This window comes from Chelon labrosus (assembly GCF_963514085.1).
Source record: "Chelon labrosus genome assembly, chromosome: 18".
Taxonomy (NCBI): domain Eukaryota; kingdom Metazoa; phylum Chordata; class Actinopteri; order Mugiliformes; family Mugilidae; genus Chelon; species Chelon labrosus.
Window position 1 is genome coordinate 453,077 of NC_140351.1, and position 15,731 is coordinate 468,807.

General features: G+C 42.2%; 1 protein-coding gene across 3 annotated transcripts in view; it reads right to left on the reverse strand.

Moving 5' to 3' along the window:
- Positions 1 to 253: 253 nt before the first annotated feature.
- Positions 254 to 15,731, reverse strand: part of LOC311503228 (NACHT, LRR and PYD domains-containing protein 12-like) — a 112,852-nt gene continuing 97,374 nt past the window's right edge. For all 3 annotated transcript variants that reach the window (XM_084565832.1, XM_084565833.1, XM_084565834.1), the window contains 7 exons: positions 15,533 to 15,706; positions 14,890 to 15,066; positions 12,707 to 12,880; positions 6,841 to 7,014; positions 1,898 to 2,074; positions 1,442 to 1,615; positions 254 to 1,345 (listed from right to left, as the gene is read on the reverse strand). In XM_084565832.1, the coding sequence (XP_084421958.1) occupies positions 1,327 to 1,345; positions 1,442 to 1,615; positions 1,898 to 2,074; positions 6,841 to 7,014; positions 12,707 to 12,880; positions 14,890 to 15,066; positions 15,533 to 15,706 (1,069 nt within the window). In that variant the 3' untranslated portion in view covers positions 254 to 1,326. The remainder of the gene's footprint in view (positions 1,346 to 1,441; positions 1,616 to 1,897; positions 2,075 to 6,840; positions 7,015 to 12,706; positions 12,881 to 14,889; positions 15,067 to 15,532; positions 15,707 to 15,731) is intronic.

Below are 15,731 nucleotides of genomic sequence, written 5' to 3' on the forward strand. Positions count from 1 at the left end.
TGTTTTCTACAGTCTATGGATTCAAGCCCTAACTGGGACGACTGCCACCGTCATAGTTCAGCCATGAACCGTGCATCAGCTGCAGTACAACGTCATCTTGTTTGGATCTACAGTGAAGCTGCTTCTTCATGCTGGAACTTGTCCTAGTGTTTCACATCTTGTCCCAACAATCAAACTTCACTTCATCCCAAGCAGCTGGGCGGCGCCACAACATCATTAGAGGAGGATTTGGTTTGAATGGAAGGACGTCAGGAAACATTTAGTTATTTATTCTTTGTTCATTTACAAATCATTTACAGTTTAAAAATAACAAGAGGCAAACATAACAATATAATGTGCAGAGCAGGAAGAGGCTTAGACCCAAGGGGGGTTACTGGAAGCTCCCAGCTTCATCATCTACGGTGGCCTGGAGGTGCCAACCAACATTACAACATGTCAAACACTTTTACAGCTGGAGACACATTTACATTTTAGAAAACATTTCTACATATCATAAAACACAATGACATCACCATAAGACATTTACAAGTCCTGAACCAGATTTACAAGCATCAACCATCAACCAGGAAGAGAATGGACCAACTCTGGGCTTGAACAGGAAGTGATGACGGGAGCAGCCAATAGGAGCTGCTGTTGTCATGGTGACACTTGTCCACTGCCATCATTGAGTCCATCAGCACCTGGTCTGCTGCAGCCTCTGCTAAGGACAAGAGCAGACTCTCTGCAGAGAAGGTGATTGGCTGCAGTCTGACGTCTCTAGACCAGCTGGACGCTTCCAGGACTCTGAAGCAGCTAAGATTGTGTCTGATCCCTCTCACCCTGGACACAGACTATTTAACAGACGGCTGAGATCCATCCAGTCCAGGACCACTCACATGGTCAACAGTTGTATGAACAAACATACTTGACAATAAAGTCTTTTCTGATTCAGACACAGCTCATCCTCTCACCTCACACACCGTCCTGTTCACTGTTACAACCACCTGTAGAGAGGAGGAGAAAGAAGAGAGCAGGTGATGACTCTGCTCATGGTTACTAAATGTAATGCTGGTTCTGTGATGTGCAGGCTTCAGTCAGACTGATCTCAGAGCTGTGATCAGTTGTTGATCAGATCTGATGAATGACCACCACTGTCTCTATACATCTTGGAAGGCTGTCAGCTGGAATCCAGCTTTATTTCCTGGACACATCAACACAACAACAACAGTCGTCTTCACATCAACTCAAACACATGATCACAACAAGCTTCTGGCTCATCTGATTGGCTGACTGTTGTCTCTCTCTCTGTCTTTCTGTCCAATCCTGAAGCCTGTCTCCATTCTCCTCTCACAGCTTCACTGAGAAGCTGCAGGTTTACAGGAAACACTGGATCTTTGATACTAACTGTGTTTAGGACAATACTGATGAAAGCAGCATGGACTGACTGGAACCCTCTACTCACCTCAGAGCCTCCAGTTTATAGTCTGGACTCTTCACAAGATCAAGAAGCTGCTTCACATCTGAATCATTCAGGTTGTTGCTACTCAGGTCCAGATGTTTCAGATGGGAGGGGTTGGACTTCAGAGCTGGTCCCAGAGAATCACAGCTGATCTTTGACAAACTGCAGCTACTCAATCTGAATAAAGAATAAAAGATGTAGATTAAATGATGAATAATTCAATCAGATGTGTTCAGGTTTTAAATGTGCAGCTCAACATTACTGTGTCCTAACAACCTTTAAGCTTCATTGACTTTAACAACTAACAGTGGACATTTTCTACAGTTTCTGATACAAACACTCGTCTTGAACTAAAGGACATTTACAGATTTACGGAGGAAAGTTCTGGATGAACATGAATTAGATTCAGTTGGTGATTAAACATATCAGATCTACAACAGTAACAGACAGTGAACTTACTCTAGTTTCTCCAGTCTACAGTCTGGACTCTCCAGAAAACCACACAGCTGCTTCACTCTTGAATCCTTCAGGTCTTCGTTGTGACTCAGGTCCAGATGTTTCAGATGGGAGGGGTTGGACTTCAGAGCTGGTCCCAGAGAATCACAGCTGATCTCTGACAAACTGCAGATCCTCAATCTGAATAAAGAATAAAAGATGTAGATTAAATGATGAATAATTCAATCAGATGTGTTCAGGTTTTAAATGTGCAGCTCAACATTACTGCAGCGTTTCCCAAACTTTTTTGGCTGTGCCCCCCCTTCTATGTCCCAACCAGGTTGACACCCCCCCAATCCCCCACACCTTTAAAAACACAAGCATCTTTTTTATAGCCATATTAAAGGCAGCATGTTTAATCTGCTCAAATGACCAGAACACACATAGAACAAAATAATCAGCATCACAACAATGAGCTCTCACATTTGAATTAAAGTCAAACACTAACATTTTCAATAGAATGGAACAAATTTAGCACAAGCTTCCACTTTAAAGAGCAAAGAGGATGATGACAGGCTCAGGATCAGAGGCAGAAAGCAGATCAGTTGGAGGAAATGTTAGAAGATTTTCAGACGCCTTCAACTAAAATTGCAGCAACTTTAAATGAGCGTGGAGCTAACACAACCCGTCATCATAGCACAGCGGTTATGGAGATAAAATGACAACGCCAGTCATTTGAATGAAATTGTAATAAAGTTCCACACGAGCCACAACATCAATAACAAAGAGCATAGGCTCAGGAAGAGATAAAACAAGAGGATCCATGTGAGGATTACAGATTAACTAGACTATGGAAGATTAGGACACATGATAAAAATGGACACAACCAATATATTGATGGCATACAGACAGTTAGCCACAGGCAGATTGCGCAATCCGAGGCTGGGCTTCCTGCTGCCTCAACTGGTGTCTCTCCCTATATGACCATATATGGTCGCTCCCTGTATTCACATAAGAAATACTTAAATTCAGAGATTCTGACAATAAAAATGACTGAAATGACTGGAATCATACAGAAAATGTATTTATATCACAGACCAATGGATAAATAGTAGAAGTAATTTTATCAATAGGGCACTGCCTCCCCTGACAGTACGTCTGTTTTCTTTTTCTGTGCCCCAGAGTCTGCTTCGTCCGAAACAAGCGGTCTTTTTTTATTTGAGTCATCTCTCCATGTTGTCAAGTTGAAACGTCGTCTTCTTCTTCTTTGTGTAACTGTGCTTATCATCTTCTTCGTTTGTTTGTAACATTAGCATAATTTCAAGCGCTAACCTGAACCTTGCATCTGATGAGTTTTACCACATATCAGCTTCCTGCAAATATTTCACAATAAAAGCATTATTAAGAAATTAATGGTGTATCCCCACTGAAACACTAGGGGGCTCATAATTTGAAAAGAATGCAGATCCTGTTAAGTTTGTATTAACAGCGTCATGCAGTAACTTTAGAGAAAAATAGTCCTGTTACCCTCTGTAGTTTAGGTGGATAAAGGTCTCAGTCACATTTGAATAAAATAACACGTTTTGTATAAATGTCATAGGATCTTTTTTAAAAGATATTTTATTTTCACGGACCCCTTGCAATTACACCACGGACCACTAGGGGTCCGCAGACCCCCGGTTGAGAATCAATGCCCTAAGCCTCACAATGACTTTTTAAATGGTTCTGCTGCTCTTCTCACCATCTATCCTCTCTCTCCTAATGTAATACTGTTGGGGGACTTCAACATATGGACAACAGTAATCTGTCTCTCACCAGAGACTTCTCTTCGTGCCTCCAGAGATTTGGTTTTCATCAATTCACTGACTTTCCCACCCATACCAAAGGTCACACTCTGGACTTAATCTGCTGTTCTGGTCTCACCCCCTGCAACTGCACAGCTGATGATCTCCACATTACTGATCATTTCCTCATCTCCTTCAGTGCTACACTCTGTCTCTCCATCACCAAGACACCACGCCTCACCTCATTTTGAAATATCAAGGACATCCATGTGGAAGTCCTCTCCTCCTCTATGGACAACATCTCAGCTCCAGTCTGTCTCTCCACCCTGATGATCTGGTTCCTCATTACAACAACAGCCTAAACAACAACTCCCCACAACTCTGGTCAGATCCTGCCTCTCCTCTCTGCTCCCCCTCATTACTGCCATCATCCACTCCTCACTTACCACTGGAATTGTTCCTCCACTCTTCAAAGTTGCAGCTGTCCCCCCTATACTGAACAAACCTGCTTCAGATCCTAACCACTACAACAAGCTCCGCCCCATCTCTAACCTACCTTTCATTTCCTGAATCCTTCAACAAACTGTTGCCACTCAGCTTCACTCCCACCTATCTCACACCTGCCTGTATGAACCATTCCAGTCTGGTTTCAGCCCCCACCACAGCACAGAAACTGCTCTCTTAAAGATCACTAATGACCTCCTCATGGCAGCTGATTCTGGTTTCCTCACCATCCTCCTCCTCCTTGATCTGACTGCAGCCTTTGACACCATCTCTCACTCTATCCTCCTCAACAGATCATCCTCCATTGGCATCTCTCACAACCCCCTAGACTGGTTTCACTCATATCTCTCAGGCCGTACCCACTTCATTCAACTCAAGTCCTTCAGATCCCAGCCCTCTCCCGTTACTTCAGGTGTGCCCCAGGGCTCTGTCTTGGGGCCCCTCCTCTTCATCACTTAGCTCCTCCCCCTTGGTAATATCTTCTGCAGATTCAATATTCACTTCCACTGCTTCGTGGATGACACCCAGCTCTACCTATCCACCAAACCACCTCCCTCCCTCCCTCCCTCCCTCATCACCTGTTTATCTGAAATAAAACCCTGGTTCACCTCAAACTTCCTAAAACTAAACCGTGATAAAACTGAACTCCTCCTCATGGAACTAAATCCACACTTTCCGAAGCTGACGGTTTTTCCCTCCTCACAATCAACAGTTCCTTAGTCTCCCCCCCCCCCTCCCCCCAGGTTAAGAGTCTGGGTGTCATCCTTGACAGCTCATTGTCATTTCATTCTCACATCAGTAACGTTACCTGGTCTGCATATTTCCACCTACACAATATAAATGGTCGCCCCCCCCCCCAGACCACTTCCATCCTTGTTCACAGCCTTGTCACCTCCTGCATTGATCACTGCAACTCTCTCCTCTTCAGCCTCCCTCACAAATCCCTCCATCAGCTTCAAATGGTCCAGAATTCAGCCGCTCACATCGTCACCAAAACCCCTTCGTTTCACCACATCACCCCGTACTACAGCATCTCCACTGGCTCCCAGTCACATTCAGGATTGACTTCCAGATCCTTCTCCACACCTTCAAGGCCATCCATAACCTGGCCCCTCCTTCTCTGTGGGATCTCCCCCTCCCTCTCCCTCAGATCCTCCTCCTCTATCCACCTCTCTGTGCCTTCGGCCCGCCTCACTACCAACTCTGGAACTCACTCCCACCGGACATCCGAAACATTGACTCCTTCCCTCTCTTCAAATCCAGACTCAAAACCCACCTGTTCCAGAAAGCTTATCCACCGTGATTCACTGTTCCATTTGTTATTTTTTTTCTATTCTGTCTTGTCTTGTGTCCTTGTGTTTTGTACAGTGTCCTTGTGTGTCTTGAAAGGCGCTTATAAATTAAATGTATTATTATTATTATGTACCAGTTAGCAGCGTTACTACGTCTTTGTAACCAGCTAGCAGACAACGGGCTAAATCTTTTAGCCTACTGTTCCACGGTAGCACACACGGCTAACAGAAAGCTACTATAAATGACAACACCACTGCAGCTAAACACCAGTCTGTTAGCATGCATGCTAACAGACAGACACACTGAAAGTGACCGTTAGACAAATAACAGCAGCATATTTAACACTGTATTAGCATTAGCATGCTAACTTAGGACACCACCAAAAATAAAGTTCTGTCCGGATGATCTGTGGAGAACAAATGAGAACAAACAAGTTTTATGCGGACCGGTCAGAGTCAGCCAAAGGGCCGTATACGGCCCACGGGTGGTGTCATGTCCAGGTCTGTTCTACACCAGGGGTTCCTGAACTTTTCCATGCCAAGGCCCCCAAACAGCATTAGCTTCTGGTCGGGGACCCCCTTTGCAAACCTAAAGACAATGCTGCAAAATATGTAAAGAAACCTCATCTTTTATAATGTTTTTACTTTTATTCACTATTCAATAACTTTTACATTTGTTTAGCATAAGTGCGCCTCATATTTTCTGATTTTAGTTGGCCAGGAGTTCTTAGGTTTGTTTTCGCAGCAGTGTCCTCCACGACAGGCCTGTTGGTCTGTTCCTTCGGTCTCTTTCTTGTCAAAACCCGTCCATTTTGTGCTAGCAATGTGCTAGCTACATGCTAGCTACATGCTAGCTACATGCTAGCTTGAGGGGCAAAGCAGCTTGATAAATGGTGCCACTGCCAGGTCTACACAGATTATGAGGTCATGAACGATGTTTTGACTGGCAGGGAATCAGAAAGATGAGCATGGCAAATAACATTTAGATATGATATATTATTAATAATTATGTTTAAAAAAATAATTAGATTATATTTTTTTCATTTTTCTTCCCTCCAATTGTCTAAGGCCCCCCTAGCACCCCCTGGCAGCCCACCAGGGGGCCGCGGGCCCCCACTTTGAAAACAACTGTTCTACACCATTACATGTTTCATCTGGTGCCCCCCCTAGAGGCAGCTCCCCTGCATTACTGTGTCCTAACAGCCTTTAAGCTTCATTGACTTTAACAACTAACAGTGGACATTTTCTACAGTTTCTGATACAAACACTCGTCTTGAACGAAAGGACATTTACAGATTTATGGAGGAAAGTTCTGGATGAACATGAATTAGATTCAGTTGGTGATTAAACATATCAGATCTACAACAGTAACAGACAGTGAACTTACATCAGAGTCTCCAGTCTACAGTCTGGACTCTCCAGAAAACCACACAGCTGCTTCACTGCTGAATCCTTCAGGTTGCTGTTAGTCAGGTCCAGATGTTTCAGATGGGAGGGGTTGGACTTCAGAGCTGAGACCAGAGAATCACAGCTGATCACTGACAAACTGCAGCCCCACAATCTGAATAAAGAATAAAAGATGTAGATTAAATGATGAATAATTCAATCAGATGTGTTCAGGTTTTAAATGTGCAGCTCAACATTACTGCAGCGTTTCCCAAACTTTTTTGGCTGTGCCCCCCCTTCTATGTCCCAACCAGGTTGACACCCCCCCAATCCCCCACACCTTTAAAAACACAACCATCTTTTTTATAGCCATATTAAAGGCAGCATGTTTAATCTGCTCAAATGACCAGAACACACATAGAACAAAATAATCAGCATCACAACAATGAGCTCTCACATTTGAATTAAAGTCAAACACTAACATTTTCAATAGAATGGAACAAATTTAGCACAAGCTTCCACTTTAAAGAGCAAAGAGGATGATGACAGGCTCAGGATCAGAGGCAGAAAGCAGATCAGTTGGAGGAAATGTTAGAAGATTTTCAGACGCCTTCAACTAAAATTGCAGCAACTTTAAATGAGTGTGGAGCTAACACAACCCGTCATCATAGCACAGCGCTTATGGAAATAAAATGACAACGCCAGTCATTTGAATGAAATTGTAATAAAGTTCCACACGAGCCACAACATCAATAACAAAGAGCATAGGCTCAGGAAGAGATAAAACAAGAGGATCCATGTGAGGATGTTAAAGAGCAGAGCAGGTGGCTCAGCTTGGTGTGCACCAGTAACGTACGCTGAGGTTGGTGGCTCAGATTTACTGTAGTGTGACTATCAGGACTAAGTTAGTCACTGAGAGGAGAAAGTGGAGCTCTGTCTGACACGCTGAGTCCAAGGAGGAAACATGAAACCATTACTGCTATTTAAGGGCCTTTATTTTGGTCCTTTTGATAACACATACTTCTTGTTATATTATTATGCAGATGGACTTGCAGGACTAAACTATGATGAACAATAGCTTAAGAGGTCAACAGTAAAATCCCTCCCCTACCTCCCCCTCTCTCTGTATCAGACAGAACAGATTAGGCGCGTTCGATTTGATGCAGATCTGTGCAGATCTGACTTGACGTGATGCATGCTGGGATGGACGCAATGCATGCTGGTTAGAAATTCTGTCCGACTTGAGTCAGACGGGGAGGGACTTACCACTACGTCACCATGTCACATGACCTTAAAATATCGCGGGAGTCTTCGCCTGCAGACAGATCTTGCAGTTGCTCTCCACGAACTGCACGACCGGAAACCCGCCCTCATGACGTCAGGTCAAAGACGTGATTGGGCAGTTTGGGAGGAATCTCCTCATGACGATTTTGACGTTTCTCGCTTCGTTATGTTGGAATATGCGAAAATGAACAGAAATCGAAGGGATACCTTCTTATATGTGATTTCTGCAACAATGGTAGGCTGGCCTACTGAAAACGTTGTACATCTGACTGCAGTTCAATGCAGAGTTCATTTCTCCGATTAAACAGTATAAAGGCATTTTAACATGTTGGTAACAGTAGAATAAGAGAGATAATGGACTTCACTCCATTAGACTATCCGAAAACAAAATTAGCCTGGGCTATTGGCTCAACTGTCAGCACGCTCGCCTCCCGATCCGAGGTGCTGCTGGTTCGAGTCCGGGCGTGTGCAGACCACGCAGGTTCAACACAACGCAGGTTACATTGTAAGGCTTCGCGTTGGACCGTTTTACCATCTAGAACGCGTGCATTCAATTTGTAGAAGTGTCGTCCATTATCCTTTACTTATATCGTAGTACTGCTTCTTCAGTATCATCCTAAATTGGTTTAGTGGGTAACGCGTCAGTCTGGCGATCGGCCGTCCGTAGTTCAAATCTTGTTAACGGTTAGTAGATTTTTGGGGTTCTTCTTCACACCTGTCTGTCCAAAAATGAAAACAAATGGCATTTAATCTCCATCTCAATATCTTTCTGTGAATTCGTTTCATGGTTGAGTTACAGGTGCTAAACGACTTTGGGTGTAAAAGTAAATATTCAAATAAGTAGCCTAATCAGCAGTTCATTTTCGCCAAGATTGGAGACCAAAGCACTATGCTACTTAATCCTTATTCAGTAGCTGCTATTCACAATCCTTTGCACACAGCATGCTTGTTGTAACACGGGTATAAATTCCGGTAACTCCAAAGCTTCTATTTCGTCGGCAACAACGAATGCAAACACTGCGAGATCCGCCATTGTTTACACGAAGTTGACCGTGTCCGACTTGTCTGCAGCCGTTTTATGCTCCACCCCTACAGTCGGCGTAAGATCACGTTGACGTAAGCAAGTCAGACTCAGACAGGCGCAGACAAGTCGAACGCGCCTATTGACAGGTAGGTGCAGGTGATATTCATTAGGCAATCATTCAACCCCAGTCACACCCACTGCCCCTGGTGACAAGTGACAAACACATCCCTGCCTCTACATTTACAATCATGAACCCAATGAAACAGCTTCAATTCTCCATCAGTTGGCTGCTTTCACACTAACTGGTTACGTTTCATATCTCAAAGAGGATTCTTTACACAGGTATAAGGTTCATATCTGGACAAAGGACCAATGTCAATCTATAGCAGTTAAGAGACAGAATGAGACAGAGAGAGCGTTGGCCGTCACAACTCCACAGTTCATTCATTCAACATGAGAGTAGCCAGTGAGAAAAAATAAAGACAAATGGAAATATGGATTAGAATTGAAACTAAATCAACACCTTAATCAAATTATAATATTGAGTTGTTAAATCTTCTGATGATCTGATCCATTTTTAATTCAGACTGTTTAACAGAATATCTTCCATCATTTACCACTTCCTGTTTTGACTGAAGGTTTAGATTTACAATCTTCTATTTTTATCTTTCACACAAAGAATAGATCCCAATAAATGGACCTGGACAGTAGAGTTGACTCAGAGTAGAAGAAGAGCAACAGCATGAAGCAGTGGCTCGCTAGTGCCCTCTTCCATGAGGCAGAAGTACTGGCTGCCTCATCTCCTTGTTTTTCAGTGCGGTTTAATGTCAGATCAACAAGACTAAATATGTTCCACTCATACATGAAATACATTAACTAGACTATGGAAGATTAGGACACATGATAAAAATGGACACAACCAATATATTGATGCCATACAGACAGTTAGCCACAGGCAGATTGCGCAATCCGAGGCTCGGCTTCCTGCTGCCTCAACTGGTGTCTCTCCCTATATGACCATATATGGTCGCTCCCTGTATTCACATTAGAAATACTTAAATTCAGAGATTCTGACAATAAAAATGACTGAAATGACTGGAATCATACAGAAAATGTATTTATATCACAGACCAATGGATAAATAGTAGAAGTTATTTTATTCATTCATTCATTCATCTTCTGTTCCCACTTATTCCTGTTAAGGGTCGCGGGGTCTGCTGGAGCCTACCCCAGCTGTCATCGGGCGAGAGGCAAGTTATTTTATCAATAGTATAATTTATCTTATTGTCATTACTTTTCATGATGCTAGGTGATGCACTACCTCACCTGACTCACCTGACCACACGTCCCTGTTGCACACATCTTCTACCCCAGGGGTGGGCAATTATTTTTCCCAAGGGCAGAGGCGATGGCTCTAGGACTACAGGGGAAGCTCAGCCTCCCCTAAAATATCACTGGCAATTTTGTCAAATACTACGAATTTACGTTACTACTCAAACTACAATGTGCTAGAACATGATCGACTTCATGGCTACTTCTTATAATAACACAATCGTTAATAAGTTTTAGCCGTTCGTCTATCGTGATTTTTTTTCTCATATCACGGTCCGTTTAAAAACCCATTGAGGCTCGGCTTCAATGGACTTTCAATGGGGCTTCAGAATGGGCCGATCTCAGGGCAAAAAAGCTCGACATTGATTGGACAAACGCTCCAAAATCGTCACTTCCAGGGAAGCCGGGCGTCTCAGGGTGTGAATGGGCAGTGGGATGTACCAGGACGCCGAGCTTCTGTATGATGATTGGATGAACTGTTAACGTGGCTGGAACTCGTCGTGATTGACAGCGCTTTAAGCCTATACCAGAATACTTCTGCATCGAAGGATTTTAGGTCAGTCTCATGCGGATATTTGGCGAGTGAAGTTACAGTAACACCATAGGGTATACTAAGCTACTGCTAATTATCTGTTGCGATATATCGCACTATTTCCATCTGTCAAAATAAAATCGTGAATATATAGCGTTATTGAGTTTGCTACTTGTTTTCATTTTAGTTTTAAAACGTTCGTTTATTTGCAATTGTAGGGGGTAAACTAGCCAGCCAGCTAGCTAGCTGCACCCACTGTAGTTTAAAAGTTGATAGCTTAAAAGTTGAATGAAGTTTCTACGTTAAACGATTCAAGCTGAATTAATTAAATTAATTTTGGTTAGAAGAATGATAATAATAATACGAAGAACACTTCTGATAACAGTAGAGTGCATTTTCATGCACTGTAATTAACTAATAATAACTATAAACATAGGCCTATACAATATAAGGAGAATTAATTAGTAACCCTGTTAAATTTAATGATGTAATATTTGGCCAATTTTACAAAACTGGGCTTCCCCTATTTGAAAGACCAGCAGCCGCCACTGCCCAAGGGGCCACATGAGAAACAGTAAATATCTTGGAGGGCCGTGCCAATAGGCTGAACTCAACTCTGCGCCCACAGCAGTGGTATGATTTATTTAGTGCTGGTGTTTTTAGTAAAGGGATGATCTAGAAAGCAGTTAGTCAGACTTAAAGCTTGAAATGCTTCATTAACAATGAACACATTCTCTGATAAAGTGCAGTTAATTAAATCTGAAATGAAATCTGTACCAATGAACTTTTAAAATATAAACAAAATGTATTTATTAACAGTTAATCTATTATGATTTGTTTTTTTAAATGACCATATATAATATTTATATTGTCTAATACTACTGTATATTAAATAAATGATCATTCATAAACCACACATGTCAAACTCAAGGCTCATAACTGTATCAGGCCTCAAGATAATATTTATATCAGTCAGAACTGACCCACAGGTGTTTTACGTGCGTCAGACAGGTACGTCAATTAGCTCCTATTCCCAACTTTATTGACAAACTTGTCAGAATCTTATCAGAGAAAACTACTATAAATGACAACACCACTGCAGCTAAACACCAGTGTGTTAACATACATGCTAACATACATTCATTCATTCATTCAATCATCTTCTGTACCCGCTTATTCCTGTTAAGGGTCGCGGGGTCTGCTGGAGTCTACCCCAGCTGTGCTAACATACAGACACACTGAAAGTGACGTTAGCCAAATAACAGCAGCATATTTAACACGGTATTAGCATTAGCATGCTAACTTAGGACACCACGAAAAAAATGTTCTGTCTGGATCATCTGTCGAGAACAAATGAGAACAAACCAGCTTTACACGGGCCGGTCAAAGTCAGCCAAAGGGCCGTATACGGTCCACGGGTCGTGTCATGTCCAGGTCTGTTCTACACCATTACATGTTTCATCTGGTGCCCCCCCTAGAGGCAGCTCCCCTGCATTACTGTGTCCTAACAGCCTTTAAGCTTCATTGACTTTAACAACTAACAGTGGACATTTTCTACAGTTTCTGATACAAACACTCGTCTTGAACTAAAGGACATTTACAGATTTATGGAGGAAAGTTCTGGATGAACATGAATTAGATTCAGTTGGTGATTAAACATATCAGATCTACAACAGTAACAGACAGTGAACTCACATCAGAGTCTCCAGTCTACAGTCTGGACTCTCCAGAAAACCACACAGCTGCTTCACTGCTGAATCCTTAAAGTTGTTTCTGCACAGGTCCAGACGTTTCAGATGGGAGGGGTTGGACTTCAGAGCTGGTCCCAGAGAATCCCAGCTGATCTCTGACAAACTGCTTCTCCACAATCTGAATAAAGAATAAAAGATGTAGATTAAATGATGAATAATTCAATCAGATGTGTTCAGGTTTTAAATGTGCAGCTCAACATTACTGCAGCGTTTCCCAAACTTTTTTGGCTGTGCCCCCCCTTCTATGTCCCAACCAGGTTGACACCCCCCCAATCCCCCACACCTTTAAAAACACAACCATCTTTTTTATAGCCATATTAAAGGCAGCATGTTTAATCTGCTCAAATGACCAGAACACACATAGAACAAAATAATCAGCATCACAACAATGAGCTCTCACATTTGAATTAAAGTCAAACACTAACATTTTCAATAGAATGGAACAAATTTAGCACAAGCTTCCACTTTAAAGAGCAAAGAGGATGATGACAGGCTCAGGATCAGAGGCAGAAAGCAGATCAGTTGGAGGAAATGTTAGAAGATTTTCAGACGCCTTCAACTAAAATTGCAGCAACTTTAAATGAGCGTGGAGCTAACACAACCCGTCATCATAGCACAGCGCTTATGGAGATAAAATGACAACGCCAGTCATTTGAATGAAACTGTAATAAAGTTCCACACGAGCCACAACATCAATAACAAAGAGCATAGGCTCAGGAAGAGATAAAACAAGAGGATCCATGTGAGGATGTTAAAGAGCAGAGCAGGTGGCTCAGCTTGGTGTGCATACACAGTAGTGGTGGGTGGATCCATCCAGGTATCCATCAATATTGATAGCAACGTTGCTATCAATATTGATGGATACCAATGTAATGAGATGGATCCTTCAGTTTCAGTTTCTCTCTTGTTTCATTAAAGAGGCAGTAACCTGACTGTGTTTGTCTAAATGCTGCTGCTGTCCCAGAGCAGAGCAGGCTCACTCTGCTCCTCCTCCTCCTCTCCTGTGTTTGTTGTACCGTCACGTGACTCAGCGGCGCCAGGTAACCAAGCTCCGCCCACCACTACCTGCCAGGCCCGGCCAGCAGCAGAGCATTACACACAGCACAGAGACGGAGCAGGAGAATGGCAGAGAGGAAGAGGAGCGACAGCAAGTTGGACTATTTGGAAAAAGGCTGGAAGATACAGTGGTAACACAACAAACTTGTAAAAGCAGATGAAAAATCATGGACAAGAAAACGCAGAGCTACAGAAACGGAGAGAGGAGGAGAAAAATCCCCCGGCCCCTGGCCCCGACAGACCCCCGAAAAGAAGAGAAGAACTAAAGGAGACAAATGTTGTCTTAGTTTTGTATTGTACTTCCTAAACATACATGCGACTTGAACAAAATCATTTGTTTGACATGTTTATAATATTTGTTGTGGACTGATCATTTTGTACACTTTGTTTATTTAAGAGAAAAATCCAGAAAGAAGTTCAATGAAGGGAGAGATTTACTTTATAATTGTATTGTAGTTTCTGAACACTCTGTCTGAAAAAGAATTTCTTTTCATTTGTTCTGAAGTGATAATTTTGTTTCTGAACAAAAACTTCTATTGTGATAATAAAGTATTTTCTACTTACTTTTCATTTTTCATTAACTTTGTACTAGATTTTAACTGATTAATAATCCAAAAGGCAAATCACAAAATCACTAAAGGTCATGAAAATTCATTCAGATTTAGATTGATTCAGATTGATGATGCATCCACCTTAATTATTAAAGAGTATCGGTATCAGCGATACTGGCCCTGTATTTACTTGGTATCAGATCGATACCAAATCTAGCGCTATCACACACCACTAATATACAGTGTGTAGAAGAAGATAACTTCTTCTACACCATTACGTGTTTCATCTGGTGCCCCCCCTAGAGGCAGCTCCCCTGCATTACTGTGTCCTAACAGCCTTTAAGCTTCATTGACTTTAACAACTAACAGTGGACATTTTCTACAGTTTCTGATACAAACACTCGTCTTGAACTAAAGGACATTTACAGATTTATGGAGGAAAATTCTGGATGAACATGAATTAGATTCAGTTGGTGATTAAACATATCAGATCTACAACAGTAACAGACAGTGAACTGACCTCAGAGTCTCCAGTCTACAGTCTGGACTCTCCAGAAAACCACACAGCTGCTTCACTCCTGAATCCTTCAGGTTGTTGTTGTCACCCAGGTCCAGATGTTTCAGATGGGAGGGGTTGGACTTCAGAGCTGAGACCAGAGAATCACAGCTGATCTCAGACAAACTGCAGCCCCACAATCTGAATAATGAATAAAAGTGATCTCCAATGAAATGTATGATGTGTTTCATCCTGACTCAGAGCAGCAGCTTTCTATCAGTCTGACTCAACAACATCAGTAACAGTCTGTGACTGTGTATTTAGTTTTTATGATCAGTGGAGAAGAGAATGGACGGTTGCACCAAAGCAGCATATTTACCAGAACTTGTTGTTTTAAGATTGGAGGCCAGTTATAGTTTGGGGAGTTTCAGTGATATGTGAAATGTTCTGAGTAATAGTTGATGATATATGATTGTAATAAATAAGACTGAGTCAATGTTCTTCAACTGTTTAGAAAAACAGAACATTTGAGAAAAAGAAACTTCTTCATAATTGTGCTCATTGAAATACTGAACATTTATCAACTAAAGAACATCTGACACATCAGTCAATGACTTGAACTGAATAAATAAAGAAAACCTACAACAGCTCCAGTCAGTGAACTGACCTCAGAGTCTCCAGTCTACAGTTTGGACTCTCCAGTCCAGCAGACAGATGCTTCACTCCTGAATCCTTCAGGTCATTATTACTCATGTCCAGCTCTGTCAGATAGGAAGGGTTGGACTTCAGAGCTGAGGCCACAACTTCACAGTGAGTCTCTGAGAGTCTACATCCAGTTAATCTGTGATTAGAAAACATATAAATCT